The sequence below is a fragment of the Triturus cristatus genome, chromosome 3_1 (genome assembly GCF_964204655.1).
Source record: "Triturus cristatus chromosome 3_1, aTriCri1.1, whole genome shotgun sequence".
Classification (NCBI taxonomy): domain Eukaryota; kingdom Metazoa; phylum Chordata; class Amphibia; order Caudata; family Salamandridae; genus Triturus; species Triturus cristatus.
In genome coordinates, this window is record NC_140583.1 from 124,857,522 (window position 1) to 124,877,500 (window position 19,979).

The window sequence follows — 19,979 nt, forward strand, 5'->3', positions numbered from 1 at the left end:
AACGGCGTCTCCAAGGTGGAAGGTGTGGCTGAGCCGCCTCGATAACTATTTCATAGCCACGAGGGAAACCGACGACAAAGTCAAAAGATTGCTTCTATTGCACTTCGCGGGGGATTAAATCTATAAACTGTTTGCACACCTGCCAAACACAGGGCCAGCAACAGACTATGACGCAGCAGTCAGAGCTTTGAACGCACATTTCGATCCTCAGCTGAACCCAGATTATGAGCGGTTCAAATTACGACAAGCACGTCAGCGAGACGGCGAATCCATGGATGCGTTTCACGCCCGTCTTCGAGAACTGGCTAGCACATGCACGAAGGATGACCCAGTGAAGGAAGCACGTGCGCAGTTAATTCAAGGATGCTGAAACAAAACCTTGAGGACTCTGATCCTCCGCCAACCTCGCATCTCACTAGAAGATATCCTAATCTTGGCAAGGTCACACGAGCTGTCAGATGTCCGAACGTCTGCAATGGAAGCGGCCCTTCATACCGCAACAGAACAGACAGTAACTGTCAAGACAGAGAGAGCCGATGTGCTACGCACGATGCTGCGTGGAGCCCGTGGAAGGTGGCCCACCAGAACGTCACGAAGATCGCAATGTGGGTACTGTGGAAGAGAGGAACACCCACAAGACAGCTGCCCGGCAAGAGGAAAGACATGTACCAAGTGCGGCATCCCCAATCATTCCGCAAGTGTGTGTAGAGGAGGTGCAAGACCGAGAGGATCCTCGGGAAGGAAAACACCATACAGACAGGTGAAACAACTATCGCTCGACGAACCGACTCAAGCAAAAACACACAGCTCAAGGCCTGTGCATCGGCAATACTTGGAAGACTCGTCATCAGAGGAAGAAGAAGAGTGCTACTTCGTGTCGTTTGTGAATGACCTAAAATGACAACGTCTCCCACAGCCAACCTGTGAGGTCAAGATAGCTGGAACACCAGTCACTGCCCTGATCGACACGGGAGCATCCGTTAACGTCATGGGCTACCAACATTATCAGACACTCACGTCCAAAACTCAGCTGACAACATCGAAGGAGAAAATCCTCACATACGGCAGCCAGGTTCCGCTCCCACTGAAAGGAAAGATACTAGCAATCGGAAGATCATGAGGTCACCACGACATTCCATGTTGTAGACAAAGAAGCCGACATTCTACTTGGGAGCCACACAGCTGAAGACCTCAGTCTAGTTACGTTCGCCAACGCGGTGAAAACCACGCAAATGGAAGACATCCTAGAACAGTTCCCACAATTATTTCAAGGACAAGGAAACATAAAAAGGCCTCCCATAAGATTACATATTGACACAGCAGTGAAGCCGGTAGCTCTACGACATAGACGGATACCCTTCCATATGAGACCACTAGTCGAACAAGAACTTCTTAAACTCGAACAGCAAGGAGTCATAGAAAAAGTGTTGGGCCCGATTCCGTGGGTGTCCCCGATGGTGATTGCTGAGAAACCTCGCCAACCAGGAAAAATTCGGATATGCATCGACATGAGGATGCCCAACCAAGCAATCAAAAGGGAACGGCACCTGACGCCCACCGTCGATGACATCCTAGCAGATCTGAATAGATCACAATGGTTTTCCAAATTAGATTTAAACGCAGGATACCATCAGCTGAAGCTAGATAAAGACAGCAGATACATAACAACGTTTTCAACGCACCTAGGCCTGCGAAGATATAGGCGGTTGAACTTTGGGATATCCTCAGCCGCTGAGATATTCCAGAATACCGTAAAAGAAGTATTGACAGGTCTGCAAGGAGTCATAAATGTAAGTGACGATATCCTAATACACTCAGCGACGCTGGAAGAGCACCACCGCAGACTCAAACCAACGTTAAAGCGGCTAGCCGAACATGGGGTGACACTGCATAAGGAAAAGTGTCAGTTCTTTCAGCGCTCTATTGAGTTCTTCGGATATGTCTTTGGTCCGGAAGGAGTGAAAGTTGACCCGAAGAAGTGAGAGGCAATCCAACTAGCCCCTGCTCCCAACACTACCTCAGAGGTTAGGAGCTTCATGGGTATGGCCACATACTGTGGTAGGTTCATCCCGAACTTAGCCACCATCGCTGAACCTCTACGCAGGCTAAGAAAGAAAGACGCTGTGTGGCAATGGACCAAAAGAGAGGAGGAGGCATTCCAAAAGGTTAAATCAGCCCTGTTAGCCAGTACGACAATGGCATACTTCGACATCAACCGACAGACGGAACTGATCGTGGATGCCAGCCCCGTAGGGCTGGGGGCAGTGTTGACCCAAGAAACAGAACCGGGAACCTGGGCGCCACTAGCGTTCGCCAGCAAAGCGCTCACAGCGACTGAAGCCAAATATTCTCAAATAGAGCGAGAGGCTCTCGCTATCAAATGGGCATGCAACCATTTTCACTGTGGTGACGGATCACCAACCACTCCTTCCGCTGTTCCGAGGGTCGGCGCCACATCCTCCACCAAGGATCGAACGATGGGCGATACAACTCCAACACTACCAGATGGAACTAGTATACCGTCCTGGCGCCAAAAATCCAGCTGACTTCCTGTCCCGACACCCGGCACAACACGAAGAAACAGGTGCACATCAGGAACGGAAAACTGAAGAATTTGTCAATATGATATCTCAATGGGCCTGCCCGCAGACAGTGTCAAAAGAAGAAGTGACGTCACATATGGAATCAGACATGGTCCTCAAAAGAATAGTGGACGCGATAGCGAGAGGATCATGGGATGGTTTTCTCCAAAACGTCCATGGGTGGAATCAAACAGACAGAACACGACTAGGAAAGATATGGAGAGTCCGGGACGAACTAAGCACGACAGAGTGTGGTATCCTCCTAAGAGGGTCACGGATTGTCATCCCTCAGGGCCTGCAAGACCGAGTCACTGTCCTAGCACATGAAGGCCATCAGGGCACCGGAAGAATGAAGTCCCGACTGCGGGAGAAACTATGGTTCCCCGGGCTGGAGGAAGCCGCAGAGAGGGCGGTCAAAAATTGCCGAGCATGTCAGTTGACCGGGAATGCAGAAGCTCTGGCTCCGGTGATCACGGAAGACCCTGCCCCAACCCCCTGGTCGTGGGTGAGCCTAGACTTCGGGAGCTTCCCCGATGGGAGGGTCACTGCAGTGTTAGTGGACAGCTACACAAAGTACCCCTGTGTCGAGATTTTGCTATCCACGGCATACAATCATCTAGCCCCGGCACTCCTGAAAACATTTGCACTTTTTGGCCTGCCACACGCCATCAAGACGGACAATGGACCTCCATTCCAGGGAGGTGAATTCAAAGAGTTCCTGTCCAGATTAGGAGTAAAACATCACCGCATAACCCCCCAATGGCCACAAGCCAATGGCGAAGTGGAACGGTTTATGCGGACCAATAACAAAATCTTGCGCATTGCTGTAGCGGAGCAAACGGATCCGGAGGTAGAACTACAAAAGTTCCTGCGGGAGTACCGCAGCACACCACACTGCACAACTCAGAGAACCCCATGGTCGTTGATGCTAGCCGGGCCTCGGCGTGACAGTTTTCCAGTGTCTGATAGCTGGGAGCCAACGCCGTACAACGCATCAGCGACGCAGCACCGAAGAACCGCGACCAATGAAAAGGCAAGTCAAAGGAGGCGGGCCAAAGTCCGTACCCTAAGGCCAGGGTGTATGGTACTAATAAGGAACCGGAGAAGTGGAGGAAAATTCCGGACACCTTATGAAGACGGTCCATGGTCGGTGCGGGAGGTCCGAGGAACAGCAGTAACGGTGGAGCGGAATGGAGAAGTGATAACCTGGAACATCTCGTGGTTCAAAGAAATTCCGGAAACAGAACGTCAACGTCAGGTGTCTGGACATGCACCAAGTCTAGATTTGACTCTGAGTGAATTGAGACCAACCCACACCGACGAACCACAACAGAGCTTGCAACCAGCAAGAGAAGGAGAGGAGACTGACGTGCCAGGGGTAAACATCGAAGCTGGAGCTGTCAGTCCCACTAGAGGGATGAGCACAGTGCGACACAGGTACAACCTGCGTCCCAACCCGCGACCGAACAGCCAACTAACAGAATTCGTATGGAGTGCACAAGATGGCCGGAAAAGAAAAGAACTGATTTGGAATGGTTGTTACGTGAGTTAGCGACCCCGGAAACACACACACACTATTTGGCCAGGCGTGGCCAGAGAGAGTATAAATTAAAGGGCGGAGGTCGCTCGGGACCTTCCGGCCCAGACCAGTACACCTGCCTCATGTGTAGTTATTTCCCCGTTACACTCACCACGGGGCCCAGTAGTGGTAGGCCCCATCTGGCTGCAGTGCCCCCACTCACTGGCGACTCCACAGATGACTACATTGGAAAGTGTTGCTGCGAGCATAGTGGTGACTACTGTTCGAGTAAAGGAAAGGTTTGACCCCTCTAAAGGGATAAGTACTGGTAAAGGGGTCCCATAGTTGTGAAACAAACAAAGGATTCACAGGCTCAATTTTAAGCGGTGGTAGAGCGGAAAAAATAATTGCGTCATCGGATGCACACCACAAATCAAGACCCGGCTTCATCTTGTGATGAACTCTAATCCAATTTTCACCTTCTTCTTGTTTTTTTTTACGTTAAAATATGTGAATGTCTATCTTATGCTTAAAATAGTGCCTTTACAATGCACTATATAATAAATGTGTCTTTACAAGAGAGAAACATTCATTCACAAAATCTTCATTTTTATTCAAAAATTGATACTTCAAAACCGTTTGCAAACTAAACTTTGAAATATGCACTGAGGCTTTGTGAGTGGAGAAGCAGCAATGTAAGACATCTTCCAAAGCTAGGATGTCTTGCAGCCATCTCTTCAGATTTGTACTTCTTCCTAAGTAGAAACTCAGACGAATATTAGAAGAAAACCTTATTAATAATAAAAAAAAGTAGTAAAATACTGTGTGCAGTTGTATATTATACTGTTAAAACAAGACCAGAATTGGGACCTTCGCCATCAAGTTATGTACGATTGGCAGAGAGTGACGAGGTGTAATTATTTCCTAGTCCCATGTTGAGAGTGATTCATACCCTTTTTTTGGACACTGTTCATGTTTTTGTGTTTACAGTTCGATCAATTAATTGCAATTTTAATTTCCAAACAACCCAATAACATTTTGTGTTAACTGTGTGACATTTTTTCTTTCTAAAATAATTTTCTAACAAATAATTCAAACAAATCTGGAATAGAAAACAATTCCAGTAAAACATTAAACATTTGTTTTATACACATGTAATGCGGGGAGATGTAAACGTTTTTTAAAGACGAATTGCCATAACTGACCTTTATGAGAACGAAAGCCAGGTAGCCCTGCAGGCACATACGCTCACCTACAACTTTTATTCATCACAATCTCCCAGAGCACGAGCCAGAAAAACTATGATTTCTATTAACTATATGCATTGTTCACTCTCCTGCTTTCTGAAATGAGACATTCCCTGCTCCACCTTTGATTCCCGATTACAAGTGCTCTGGATTGGCGATTACGAGTGGGTGTGGTGCTTTAAGCACCGGAAATTGCACATATGAGTATATTGGCCATTGTTCCTTCAGTACATATTACTAGATTTGCTCTCCAAAAACTACCCGAATAAAAATGTAGGGGAAGGAGTAATTGCTGCAAAAAGTTTAATTCAGACACCTGCATAAATAGAAATGTGTGCAGGGGTCTGAAATTAAATAGCCACTCGTACTAAAGGCCTAAGTATCAAACGTTTTCACAGTTGTGACGGTTCCATATGAACAATTCAGCACACGCATAAATGCAACGTTTTCTTCACTTAACTTACACAATCGGACCAATGTTACCATACCTTTATTTCATGTAGTAAAATTGGCGATGATATATATGTCATGAACAACCAAATATATAAAAATAGTCCTCTGACACATAGCGGTGTTCTGTGAAATTGAATTGAATTTGACCATTTTCCCTTGCATGACTTACCTTGCCTTATGCTGGTTTTCGCAAGGTCCACATATCACATGAGCCTCAAAATACCTCAAATACAAAATCAACGCTAACTTCACCGAAAACATTATGGTAGAATATCAAGGTGGTCACAACTTTGTGCCAATTCTCCTGCATTGTGTGTGTCGATTCCTGCATGAGTCCCAGCCGCTAGCAGAATAGTCGATACATTTATTTTGCAGCCTCGTCGCCAGTGACTGACTTTCATCTCACCATCTCATCAATGAGGAATATAGTATTAATGAACTCTTCAGAACTCCTTATATTAATTCCACCACGTAGAGAGCACTAATGGGGCCAGATGGCAGGCTGGGAGTAGATGAAAAATGTATAACAAGCCATTGCTCAAAAGCGGCTGAAATTAGCGAGTATCTTTAACAGAGGTAATGGTATTTTACAGGCACCATTTATTACTCTGGCAGGCTCAATGAAACCATTCCACATGGGTAAAGCACTTAGAAATGAGCTTACTGTCAAAATGTTTGGGATGAAATTAGGAAGTGCCGAGAGGGCCCTTCCACTGAGATAGTGAGGAGTAACAGACTGGTGTTCAGATGCATCTTTGCAGGGGCCGTCGCATTGGTCTAAATGCCACCCCTCCCCCCTTTTGCAGCTGTAGGCTGAGGGCAGCAGGCGTGGCGTGCCCTTGTCTGTATTTTTAACACCATCCCTACTCCCCTTTGCAGTTGTAGGCAGAGGGGAGGAGTGGCGTGCCTATTGCAATGATTTCTCTACACCATCCCTACTCCACTTTGAAGTTCTAGGAGGAGTGGAGTAGGTATGGCGTGCCCTGGCACTGATTTTTAACGCCATACCTACTCCCCTTTACAGTTATAGGAAGAGTGGAGTAGGTATGGCGTGCCCTTGCACTGATTTTTAACGCCATACCTACTCCCCTTTGCAGTTATAGGAAGAGTGGAGTAGGTATGGCGTGCCCTTGCACTGATTTTTAACGCCATACCTACTCCCCTTTACAGTTATAGGAAGAGTGGAGTAGGTATGGCGTGCCCTTGCATTGAATTTTAACACCATCCCTACTCCACTTTGTAGTTCTAGGAAGAGTGGAGTAGGTATTGCGTGCCCTGGCACTGATTTTTAACGCCATACCTACTCCCCTTTACACTTATAGGAAGAGTGGAGTAGGTATTGCGTGCCCTTCCACTGATTTTTAACGCCATACCTACTCCCCTTTACAGTTATAGGAAGAGTGGAGTAGGTATGGTGTGCCCTTGCATTGATTTTTAACACCATCCCTACTCCACTTTGTAGTTCTAGGAAGAGTGGAGTAGGTATTGCGTGCCCTGGCACTGATTTTTAACGCCATACCTACTCCCCTTTACACTTATAGGAAGAGTGGAGTAGGTATTGCGTGCCCTTCCACTGATTTTTAACGCCATACCTACTCCCCTTTGCAGTTATAGGATAAGTGGAGTAGGTATGACGTGCCCTTACACTGTTTTGTAACACCATACCTACTCCCTTTTGCAGTTACAGGATAAGTGGAGTAGGTATGGCGTGCCCTTGCACAGATTTTTAACGCCATACCTACTCCCCTTTGCAGTTATAGGATAAGTGGAGTAGGTATGACGTGCCCTTACACTGTTTTGTAACACCATACCTACTCCCCTTTGCAGTTACAGGATAAGTGGAGTAGGTATGTCGTGCCCTTGCACTGATTTTTAACGCCATACCTACTCCCCTTTGCAGTTATAGGATAAGTGGAGTAGGTATGGCGTACCCTTGCATTGATTTTTAATGCCATACCTACTCCCCTTTGCAGTTATAGGGAGAATGGAGCAGGTGTGGCGTGCCCTTGCACTTTTTTCTTTTTTACGCCATCCCTACTCCCTTTGAGCTGTTGGCAGGAAGAGACTGCTAATGGCAATATTCCATTGGGCTGCAGGGTAGGCTTTCTCAGCAGGACGTACCCCTCCATGGCTCCATATTTGGCTTGGCTCCTTCTGTGTGGGGATGGTTTGAACATTTTTGCCAGGGCTGATTTTGGTTTCCATTCCGGCCCCAGCTGCGGGGACAATTTGGAGAGCTCTGCTGATGGCTCCATAGCCTACTTCCTCCTCCTGCCTGGCCGAAGAATCGATCCAGCCTGTACGATACATGTGATTTGCGCAAATTGTCATATTTCTCAACATCAGTACCTCAGTTACCCATGCCTGTCCATGTCCCACTTCGCTTAGTCATTCATGATTGCTGTCACTCAAATAAAAAGTTTCAGTCTCCAGTCATCATAGTAAATAGAGCTTGGTTATGTGTCTGGGCGCATCTGCTAGAGGACGATCAGATGCGGCTGGATGAAACACCACACTCCTGCCTCCGCCTGCAGCAGCTCTACCATTCCTCGATCACACCATGGTTAAAGTTGCATAATGCATACCCTTTAGAATGGTCTATAATAATGTTCTATTTTATTAACATTCAGTCTCTCACTCAAACCAAAAGTTGGGACTATTGTCTTCTTGCTACTTTTGACCAAGGTGCAATAGTTTTCACTTCACAATTGAGAATTAAAATACAAGAAAAGATTCAATTCCTCATAGAAATTAGCAAAACATTACAAATGCTTTGATGTTATTTTAATTACCTGGTGTTGAAATTGGTAGACTTCATTCCCGGAGGTGATTCCAACATCTCACCAGGCTTGGTGGACTTTTCTCTGTTCATTTGTTGCAGGATAGAGTTCAATTCGCTAATGACGTTCGCTTTAGGGCTTGAGAGTGCCGGGCTTTTGAGCTCAGGCACATCCCCCCATAATTTTGAGGTTCTTTGCTGTAAAAGTTTAGGGGTACTGGGCTGTGCAAGAATTGGAGGCGGGGGTGGGGCAGGAGGTGGAATCACAAAACTATCAACATTTTCCTCAGCCAGGGCGTCCTTGTAAAGTGCATTGCTTTTGCTAACCACAGGCTTCATTTTTGGCTTGGGAGGTACTGGAGGTTTGTCCACCAGAAATGCTTGTCCATCTGCATAGACTGTACAGGTATCCAGGGCCTCACCACCTTCCGAAGACAAGGTAGAAATGCTGGACACTGTTGAGATAGTGCTGGTTGTCTCTAAATGATGCTCACTACTGCTCCGACTGTCCACCTCCTCGATCCCAGAGTCAGTAACACTATCAAAATGGTCAGATGGCGGAAGGAAAGAGGCAGGCAAACAGTTTGAAAGGCTCATATGTTTTCTACTTTCTAAAGAGTTTGTAGCTAGGCTGTGGTTAAATGAAGCAGAGGCGAGGGCCCCATTTTTCCTCTGCTTCAGCAAGTCTGCCAGAGTGGTAGGCCCTGAACCAGAGGCATCTTCAACAATGTCAAAGCTGTTGGCAAATTCCAAGGGCGGGGGCAATGGCTCTGTAAAAAGGAAATCTTCATCCACGTCAACCGACAAAAATGGGGGTGGAGGGATACGAAATGGTAACATAACTGGCTCATCGACTGAATTAAGTGGCACAATTGTTTTCCCGTGAGTTGCAGGTGGTTCAGGAGCATTGGCTGTTGGCAAGGAATCTTCCAGTACATCATTTCTTTCTTGAAATTTAGATGCAGGGAGTTCTGAGGCCATACTTTTCTCTTTGTCCTCATTTTCGTTTGCGGAGTTGTCGTCCAACTTTGCCGAATCCACCGTATGGACCATGAGCAGACCAGCTGTCTTCTGCTGTGAGGTATCGACAATGTTTATGAGCATGTTCTTCTTTTCTTCTGGACGCTTGTCTTCCTTGTTGACATCTGGCTCATGCTTATTCTCTGTTGGCTGCCTTCGTAGTTGGCCCCGTTGGTTTGCCCTGCTGGTGGCTGTAGTAACTGGAAATGTTGCTTCTACATTAGATCTCATTTTTGTATCGATGAAAAGGGGCTTATTAAGATCCGGTACCACTGCATCTTCTTTGCTGGGAATCTCCTCTGTTTCACTAATGGCTCTGTCCCTTGCGGCAAGGGCAAGTGCTAGGGGTGAATTTGGATCAAGGACTTTGCCAGTGACTGGGTGAACGTAGTTGCCTGAATTGTTGGTGTTGGTGTTCTTTGGTGCTATACCGTTGTTATCAGAACCTTTTGTTATTTTTGGAGAAGAATTTAATATCCTTGTGCTAGCAAGGTCAAGGGCATTATTAGATGCATTACCATTGGGGTTGTTTTGAGTCACCCTACTAACAACTAAAGAAGTTGGTGCCATGAAATTCCTGAAGCTTTCATCCTTACTGAACATTCCTTCATCAATAGACTTTGAGTGTCTTAGACGCGGACTTGGAGTGGGGCTGATGTCCTCATCTCCCAAGTCTGTGGAAAGAAAAGCTGGCGAGTTCCGCCTGGCCTCCAGTCTTTTTTCTCTGTCTCGGACTGCTCCAGCGATGGCAGCTGCAAATGGACTACTGGTGGTCAAGTTGTCATCCGGCTTTAGTTGTCCTGGTTGATCTGTGGTTTGGAGGTCAATTTCCATACTGCTTCCCTGACTGCTTTTCCCACTGCTGCTAGTGGAGGGTTCCTTTACTATGATAGTTGGGATTGGAATGGAACAGGTCTTCTCTGGACTGTCCTCGACGTTTGATTGCTTTACAAGCATTCCCTTTCGCCTGGCCGGTTTGGCAGGAACATAGACAGCTTTATTGGCCATCTTTCCAACTTCTGAGTAAGGGTTTTCTGGCATATGGCTCCTCTGTTTTCGCAAGTTTGGCTGGGGAGAAGAATTCCTGCTGTACAAATCTTCGCAGTCCAAGGAATAGCGATCGGATTCATGTCTGTAATACATTCCTTTGTCTCTTATTAGAGTGCCCATGTGGTCAGATCGGACAACAGAGGAGGAAGCTTTGGTGGCCGAGTTCTGGTTGAAGGCAGGTTTGATTGTCCCGTATCCTCGCGGTGTAGGCGACTTGGGGGAATTGTAGGGTGAAGGGGAAGGGCAAGGCGAAGGGGAAGGGGAGAGCGATGGCGATGGGACTGGAGGGGGCGGGGAAGGAGGCATCGTTGCTGGTGGAGGCGGAATATCTTCAGAGGTGTCTGGCATGGATAAGCTTCTAGTGAATTTCAACATGGGAGGAGCTAAGAACTGCCTTTCTTCCTCAGTTATTCCTGTAAAAAACAAGGACATTTGATCAGGTTGTGCATAATTTGTGTAATGGTTCAAATATATAAAGTTGCAAATTACATAAATTCCACCCCCCAAGAGCACAAATATTCAAAAAGCTACTGAGTAAAATATTATACATTGGAAAGCCAAGGTTAAGAAAATATCGAATGCCTAAATATAATACGCAGTGCCACCCTTTGTTTTCCACCGATTAAGAAGTTAACAAATTCCACTACCACCATAGGACACCTTTTCATACCAGCTCTTCATTACGTGCTGTTTTAAAGAATTTTACATTCTTCAGGACATTTTCAATTAACTGCTTTTTGAAAGCACAAATCATGTCATGGGTTATACACAACTAACACCTAACGCCACAAATTGCAAGCCAGTGGCACAAGTTTTAGCGTGCTTTCTGTGCTGACGATCATGAGTGGAGGCGGTCTTTGAAGGGAGAGAATTATGTTTCCCTAAAGGTTCATGAAAGGGAGTTGGAGGGGCTTGAATATAGTGGTTCACCTCTTTTAACTAATGAAAGTTAAATGACAGTCATCTAATTGACAGAGCTTAAGATAGCCTCTTAATTGCCGTCCTTTCAACATAATGATGGACTGTCGTTTGCAAGAACTGTCATTCCACGTCCTAGAACATTGTTCAGCCCAACGAGCGCACACACCCAATGGAATCTCCTCGCTTCATGGGGATGCTACCACATGCTGGGCCGCAGACTTCAGAGCTGTCTGTACTGTGTGCTAGGGGGTGGGGACAGGCCAAAAGGGCTACATTAAATATGATAACTCCAGATGGAATTAATTTACATTGCCAGTGGTTACCCTGACTCTAACCCATGGCTCTGCAACTAGTGGACCAGGGCGCAACTAAGAGATTCGGATCCATAACAGTTTTTCAGGATGAACTGAACGTAAACAATCTTTATTTAGCCTCATCTGTAAGTGTATTTATCTTTGTGGATATCCTGATAATCTCACTTGGATGGGGCCCTTCTGGATGTATGTAGGACAGCCTTGATGGGAAGCAATGGTGGACATCGTGTTCTGCACGCAGTCAAGTCATCATGGCATGCTACTGGTAGTGGGTCACCCTGAGTTTGCATGTGATCAGATGCCAAGTCGAGGGTCAGCCTGTATTAATGGTGTTTCTACACACACAAAAGTCCGTTTGGCTATGCGTCAGAGAGAAGACGAAGAGAAAGAAAAATAGAGTCTGACTACTGTGTAGGGAGAAGTTCCCTTCAGGACAAGAACCCTCACTCACCATTAGGTGACATGCTTCATCATATGGGTTCCCTCCTCACTCCCTGAGGAGGGGAGCGGAGGTGTTTTCTCAAAAGATGAGCGTAAGAGAATACTCGCCTGACATCTCGCTAGATAGCGCACTAGAACTACCAGCTGGGCACCACGAGATGGTACAAGAGCATGCAGAGTGATCTTCGCAATTTCGCACCTGAGTAAATGAAACCCTTTGAAGGGAAGAGGGTCGTTGAACAATTGACCGCCTTGTTCCAGTGGTGGCCAATATATTTTTTCCTACTTTTATTACATATGCAGAGTGACTTTTCAGTTTAGGTCCTGACGAATGCCTTCGGATCCCTTTAGGGTACCTACTAATGGCAAAAACATGTTGACCTTATAAACTAGGGTATATCTGTAGAATACCTAGCCCTCCTCCATTTTAATCATGTCCTTGTGACCACCTAATGAAATTTCTGTGGATCCAGAGAGACATTTTTAAATCACTTATTCACTTTCTTTACACCCTGCCCCTCATTGATCTGTATTCTCTTATGCTCATCTTTTGAGAAAACACCATGGCTCCTCTCCTCGGGGAGTCGTAGCCCACACTACGGTGTGAGGAGGGAACCCCTATGATGAAGCATGTCACCTAATGGTGAGTGAGGGTCCTTGTCCTGAAGGGAACTTCTCCCTCCTTCTCCCTTCACAGTACTCAGACTCTATTTTTCTTTCTCTTCTTCTTTCTGACGCATAGCCAGAAGGACTTTTGTGTGTGTAGGAATTTTCTCGAGGGATCAGTACCCTCTGGCTTTCACAGATCCCCCTTTTTTGATCCAAAGTGTGTTTATCATTAATGGCGTTTGGCTTAGAAAGAGGCCGAAGAACAATTAGAGCGAGACAGTTTCCATTTAGAACGAGGGTCATTTAAAGGAGTGAAACCCTGACGTCCGATGCCTATCTTAATGACTAAAACTGTTTCAAAGATGAGACCAGTTACATTGACAGTGTGACGTGTGCTTCACCTATTATGGAAATGTTGCTTTTGGAGGAACAGATCAAATCACTGAAGTATACATTATTAATGTTAGAGTTTGTGGATCCTAAACTCAAAGGACATTATTGCTGTTGTGCTCCAGACAGTTTCAGCTGTCTAACGCAGACAGCATTGTTCACAATACTACACAGAATTGGCTATCGGTCAGCCCTTCCTCATGATTGGATGGCTTTCTTGTCAGTCTTGTTGTGTTGTTTAGTAATATTCGTTCCTAGCCCTGCATGAGAAGCAGAGCTTGTTTTGCTGGGTGTACCCTTCTATTAAACATTTCATGAAACTCTTTTTATTTTTACACTCAGTTGTTGGTTAGCACTCACTGGGAGTATGTCTTTTCCTTTTTAGATCGACCCTAGCAGAGTGCATGCGCTGCTCGGCAAGGCATGCTGTATATCCTCGAGGGGCATTGCTCCTGCTTCTTGCTTCCCATTGGTTCCTTTGTATGTTTATCTAAATTCCCTTCCTCTCTATAGCTAATTTTCACATTTGTCCCTCCTTTGGGTGGGTGGTTTCTGCCCCTGGCGACTGGCCCTGTTGCATGTATAATTGCTCTTCTGTTCTATTTCCTTACGTTTTTGCACTTCTTTTTCTGTTTGGTTGGGAAGGGTGGTGCACACGCTCCCTTGCTACTGCATCTCCTCCCCCACCCTTTCATCTCGCACCACCCCCCAGCAGTCCATGCCGCCGTTGAGGGACAGTAGGTGGACAGTAGGAACGGGGTGCTCCGCTTTACGTTTGTTAAGGTGTTCCCAGGTAGAGTTTGTAAACAAACTTTGATGGTTGCCGTGCGCCTTTTAACTACACGCCCTTTTTATTGTTACCATCGCGGATTTCATTATTCGAATTTGGATGGCGTCGCTTTTAACTAAATGACCGCTTTCATTTTCACAATTGCGGGTTCTTATTTCTTTAATTTTGAGGCCATGAGCCTTTATTTTGAATTACATCCCCGTTTACTACAGCTCTCTCGCTCTTCCCTCCCCTCCCCCGCACAAAGGCTCTTTCAACGTCACCATCTCACCGCTCCACTATTTAGACACTTAGGGCCCGATGTAGGTAAATATGAAATACAGATTCCTAAATACCGAATTTTACCGAATCGGTATTTAGGAATCGGTATTTCATATGTAGCTAAAAATTCGGTAAAAAATACCTAATCGGTAATATTCGTTATTACCGAATCGGTAAGACCGATTCGGTAATAAGGAATCACCTTCCCATTCATTCCTATGGGCCTGGAGGCCCATAGGAATAAATGGGAAGCCATTCACTATTACTGATTCGGTAAATACCGAATCGGTAATAGGGGGAGCATATTCAAGGGTGGCAGGCTGTCACATTGACACCCTGTTGCACCCCTGAATCGTGCATTTGTGCACATGTGGCGCACATACATGCCCTAAGGGCATGTATGTTTGCCACATGGCACCTTGAAAAAAGCAAATTATTGCTTTTTTAAAGGTATTCGGTATTTACCACCAACTTGTAGTTGGTGGTAAATAACGAATCCTGAATGCAAAAATGCACTGACTTGAGTGCCTCCTACATAGCTTTTAAGGATTCGGTATTTTACCGATTCCTTAAAATAAGTAATCGGTAAATTACCGAATCCTTAAAACCTGCCTCCTACATTAGAAAGGGCTAAATACCGGTCAGTAACGGGGAAATTACCGATTTTCGGCAGTTACCGACCGGTATTTAGCTACCTACATATGGCCCTAGATTTCTACGCGGCATCTATGAAACACAAATCTGAATGAGGAGCGGCCGTGTATTGCTACCCACCAGTAGCAAAACCATAAGAGTACAAACGTGTACAAGGAGTACACAGCCGGCTGCTCTGGCCATTATGCCACGTTTCAAAAGAAGGGTTTCGAAATTTGGCAACACTGTACAGCAGACGAGTTCAGATCCCTAATGGAGCTTTGAACGTTTTTGCCTGTCACAGCTCAAATCGCGCTTTTTAAAAACTTTCCGCAGCACTCATGAGAGTCAAACCTTACGTTCTGGCAGACGCACTGGGCACATCATTCTCTCACCTCGGGCTGCTCTTGGCTAAGTCTTTCGGCTGATTCCAAGGAGAAGACGTACAGGACAGGCTGGCAGGAAATTGTCCTATCCAGCTGTTCCCGGGGTCTGTGCTGGCAGAGGTGCAGCAGATCATAGCCCAACACCCACTCTGTGGTAGTAAACATCTTGCGTACTGTAGGATACTGCAAGGCACTCCTGCCCACCATGGCCGGGTGCTGGCTACACTGGACGTGGAACAGTAGCATGGAGCAGGTTGCCGAGACTGGCTTTGCCTCTATTGTGTCGTGGCATCCACAGCGCCCTGCAACAACTCTCACAACCTCTCTGGCCTCAGTCCACAGGCGCTGTGATCAGGAGCTGCACTAGAGAGATCCCCTGATCCCTGTTTTACCTGCTGGTTGCAAAGTTTGGGGCAAAATGCGCACTGCAGTAGTGACAGCCATGACACCTAGCACTGCATAGGCAAGACAGCCTTTGAGGTAACTGAAGGTCAGGCACAATTCCTTCACTTTCACTAATACGACATAAAACTGTCAGCCTGATCTTAAAATGGCTGCTAATCTGGCCCAACCCCCTGCCCTGTTATCTAATAACACAGACTACTCGGTTAATACACATACTACAGAACTCAGTATGCAGCGTGAAGCTGGGGTTTGCAATGCTGAGGGGGCTAACTGAGCTCATCCTTCTCAGGTTGATGGGCTGCGCTCTGCCTATCCTTTAGCTAGTGCTATTAACAGCAACTAAAAAGTTATTTTGTTCTCGTTACTACAGGAAAATTTCACAGAGGTAGGAAAAAACAGAATATCTGTCTGTGCTGTTAGACTACGTTTGTCTTCAGCGCATCTGTGACTCCCATGTTTTTCATAGCTTTACAATATAAATGGACAATTCACCAACCATTAGCATAAAATCCTGTCCTTTCTTTGGTCTGTGATTGGCCACGCCATGTATATATGAACTGCAGAGCTAAACACTTATAAGGTGCCAAAGGCGAGACCTATAGGCTATGCTAATTCTTGTTGTTACCTTTTAGGGTGGTCACACGCTTTTACTTACTGCCCCCTCTCTCACTCCACTCTCCCTTCCCACCCTCTAGTTGATCCCGTGAATGGTACAATGTCCTTCCCATCCCACCTTTCTGGTGCTCCTCTGTTGTGCCTGGAAAAGGGTGGGGGCCTTGGGGATGCGCTGGCTGTTTCATGTACCTCTTATCTTATCCTTCTTTTTTTTTTTTACTCTTGGCTCTCACCGCTGCCCCTCTTCAGCACCATGCTTGTAGCTGCTATTGGCTTTGCCAAAGCCGGATGCCTTCAAAAAAAAGACACCTGCAGTGGCAAACCCAATAGTGACGTGCGGGCATGCTAAAAGAGGAGAAAACATTGTTCTCTATACCTGTAAGGTGACCACTACGATACCTGCATTGCCCATCACATTGCATCACTCAACATAGCGGCCACCTTGAAAGGTCCGAAAACACTGTTAATGAACATAAAAGGAACCTCTATAGACCTCACAATAATAAGCATTGAGGTACAGCCCGATAACCATTTAACCTATCATTATGTGTCCTCAGCAGTCTGATACCTTAGCCTGTGTTGTGTGTGCTACATTGCGCAGGCCGTGCAGGGGTGACCAGTCTGACATAAACATGTAATGCAGCTGATTAAATCCCGTTTTTTAAAGGCGTCCAGCTTTGGTATTTGCAGACAAGTCCACATAACCGTCAATGAAACCTTGTTTGAGGTTGAGTTTTTCTGGTAAGGATTTTCCAGCTCTAGTTGCACATTACCAGAGGCGGGTGATACACAGCCCCCACTGCAAGGCTGCACGCGCTGGATCAGGCCATCTCTTGGGGAGAGAGAAAGACTGCCAATCTGATGAGGAGTCATTGGAAGCATCATTTTGTGAGGACATAAGTGTGGGGTCGGTCATTAGTGCATGGCATGTCCCATGTTTTTGACGATGCACCAGAAGTGATACTAATAGGCCAGGGAAGTTTAACTCAGAGCTTCAATGAGAGGAGTGGGTGGAGAATGGCTAGAGCGCAGAGGGAGCTGGGGACGGCTGGCATCAGGCAGTGATGAGGAGGGTTGGAAAGAGCGAGAGAGCAGGAGCCACACAGGGCTGGGCTGGACAAAAGGGTCACTGAGGGACTTCAGCTGGACAGCAGCAGTGGGTGGCTGGGCACACAGGGGGCGGGCCAAAGAAGAGACAGACCTACATAGCTGCCAACTCACACAGTGCCACCGTGCAACACATGATATGGGCTCCCATCACACGGTCTCCCCATGAGGAGCCGATATCACACGGAGGCAGGGAAAACGAGCTGAAAACTGTAATATCGTGGGTGACTAGGCCCACAGTATGAATGACCGCGCAGGTACACAGGTGTGACGTTAGTGGATAGCCATGAACTAAACCCCGCCCAGAGCCCTGGGCTTTTTATTATCATCCTCACGTGGTCTCGACCTCCGTCGAGCCCACCTACAAAGTCTTATTCTCGGGGGTGTTTGCTGGCAACTCTTCCCCTATCGTAGCGAGAGGCGTGGGCTGCCCCACCGTCTCTCGCGATACTACATTCCTCCTCAACCAGGAGACAAAATGAAATAACCATAAACATCATAAACATGCACATCCAGTCCTGACCATTGGCTACCGGTCGAGTTATAACAAACTGAAACAGTCCTACTTGGGAGTTGTCGGCAACTGCTCACCTTGCCTGCGACCCAACATCCGATCGCTGACTAGCCACTGGTTACGTAGTCTTTGTACCTCTGGGAGAGCTTGGGGCAGGGCCGGAGGTGATACCGGCTTTGACTGTCCCGCAGCTGCGAGTCGGGAGGCTGGTAAGCTGGATCGTGGATGGAAGTCTCATTCTGCTCTCCTTCTGACTCCCGGGCTGCTGGCAGTAAAGACGGCAGGTTGGTGGAGTCACCGGTGGGGCTTGGCTGCCCCTGTTCAGTCCTTCTGTTCCTCGGGCTTGCAGGCCTCCTTTGGGGTGTCTCATCCTGCTCGGGGGTATCCGCTGGGTCGCATTCTTCTGCAGGAGGGACCTTTTTAAAGAATGACACATTGCGGGTAACTGTCTCGGAACCCCTCAGAGCGGTCAACATGGTACCCTTGATGGCAACGATAGCCCATGGATGTCATTGGAACTGTGTCCGGAACTTTCCTCCGGGATGTCGATCTTGCACAAGTACCTGGTCGCCCACGGCAATGGGGCTTTCTATGGCGCGTCTCCTCTGAGATGCCGCTTCGTTGTTTTTTGTTCGCCTGAGGTCTGATAGGTTCGGAGGATTCGCGGTTCTTTCCCATGTAGAGTGATGGGGAATGGTGTCAGTGACTGTTCGGCCAAAACACAGGCGGCTCGGGGATATACTTGTGGTAGTGGGGAGTGAGCCGGTATTCCCGGAGAAACTGATACACAGCCCGCTCTAGGTTGAGTCCCTCTGACAACGCGATCTGTATGGTTTTGTTCAAAGTTTGCATCAGGCGCTCTACTTCGCCTTTGGCCTGGGGCCACCTAGGCGTGATTTTGCGGTGCTTTATCCGATGGCACGCTAGGTATTCAGCGATTTCCATGCTGGTGAACGGTGGCCCGTTGTCAGTCCGGAGTTCCCCGAACAGTCCGTGAGTGGCTATCACCTTTTCGAGTTTAGGGATGACTTCTGCTGCGGACGTGGAGGAAACGAACTGTACCTCTGGGTACCTAGAGAAGTCATCAACCACTACCAGCATGTGTCGCCCTCCTGGAAGACTGCCGAAATCCGCGCTGACTCTGTCCCATGGGCTACTGGGGCTTGCTTCGGTGACCACCGGTGCTGGTGTTGTATGAGTGACTCAATTTGGTGGTCTAGCCCGGGAAACCACACTTTGCTCCGAAGCCGGTTCTTGGACTTGACAATCCCTTGATGCGCTCCATGGGCAAGGAGTGCCGCTTGTCTGGCGGGCCACGCAGGAGACATCCTTCTGCCGACACCGACAACTCGTGACAGATTTGGTGGAGAGATCTTAGCGTGGCTTGAGCTGTTGCTGTACACATGGGCGACGGGTTTTGGAGATGCTGCCAGTCTCCAGAGCCGACTGCTTGTATCGCCATTTGGATGCAGTCGTTGTCCTGGGTGGCGGTTATAACTTCTTGCAGTGACATCGGGAGTGCTCAACAACCATCCGTACATAGTCTTCTGTAGCAGCTACTTCCTCGGCCTCGGGAGGGTTGACTGGCCGGGCATGCCGCGATAGAAAATCGGCAGGGTTCCGTGTGCCGGGTCGGTATTCTACCTTCAGCTGGAACTCCTGTAGTTGCAGTATCCACTTCTCAATCCGTGGAGGGGGCCGGGACGACGAGCCTTGGAATGGCGGAATTAGTGGCTTGTGATCAGTGATGATTGTGAACGGGTGGCCGTACAGATAGAAGTAGAAATGGCGGCATCCCCATAGAATGGCTATGGCCTCTCTTTCAATTTGTGAGTAGCGCTGTTCAGTAGGCGTTAGAGTTCTACTCGCATAGGCCACTGGCGCCCAGTCACCGCAACTCTGGCGTTGCGCTAAGACGGCACCAAGATCGGTGGGGCTGGCGT

The 19,979-nt window shown here is 47.4% G+C and overlaps 1 protein-coding gene and 1 long non-coding RNA gene across 6 annotated transcripts in view; one reads left to right on the top strand and one right to left on the bottom strand.

Moving 5' to 3' along the window:
• LOC146859813 (uncharacterized) overlaps positions 1-19,979 on the top strand; it is a 269,652-nt gene that overhangs the window by 225,888 nt on the left and 23,785 nt on the right. The gene's annotated exons all lie outside the window — the stretch shown is intronic.
• The window catches only part of SHANK2 (SH3 and multiple ankyrin repeat domains 2), a 2,937,835-nt gene that overhangs the window by 104,595 nt on the left and 2,813,261 nt on the right, over positions 1-19,979 (bottom strand). For all 5 annotated transcript variants that reach the window (XM_085643560.1, XM_085643562.1, XM_085643561.1 and 2 more), the window contains one exon: positions 8,594-11,063. In XM_085643560.1, the coding sequence (XP_085499686.1) occupies positions 8,594-11,063 (2,470 nt within the window). The remainder of the gene's footprint in view (positions 1-8,593; positions 11,064-19,979) is intronic.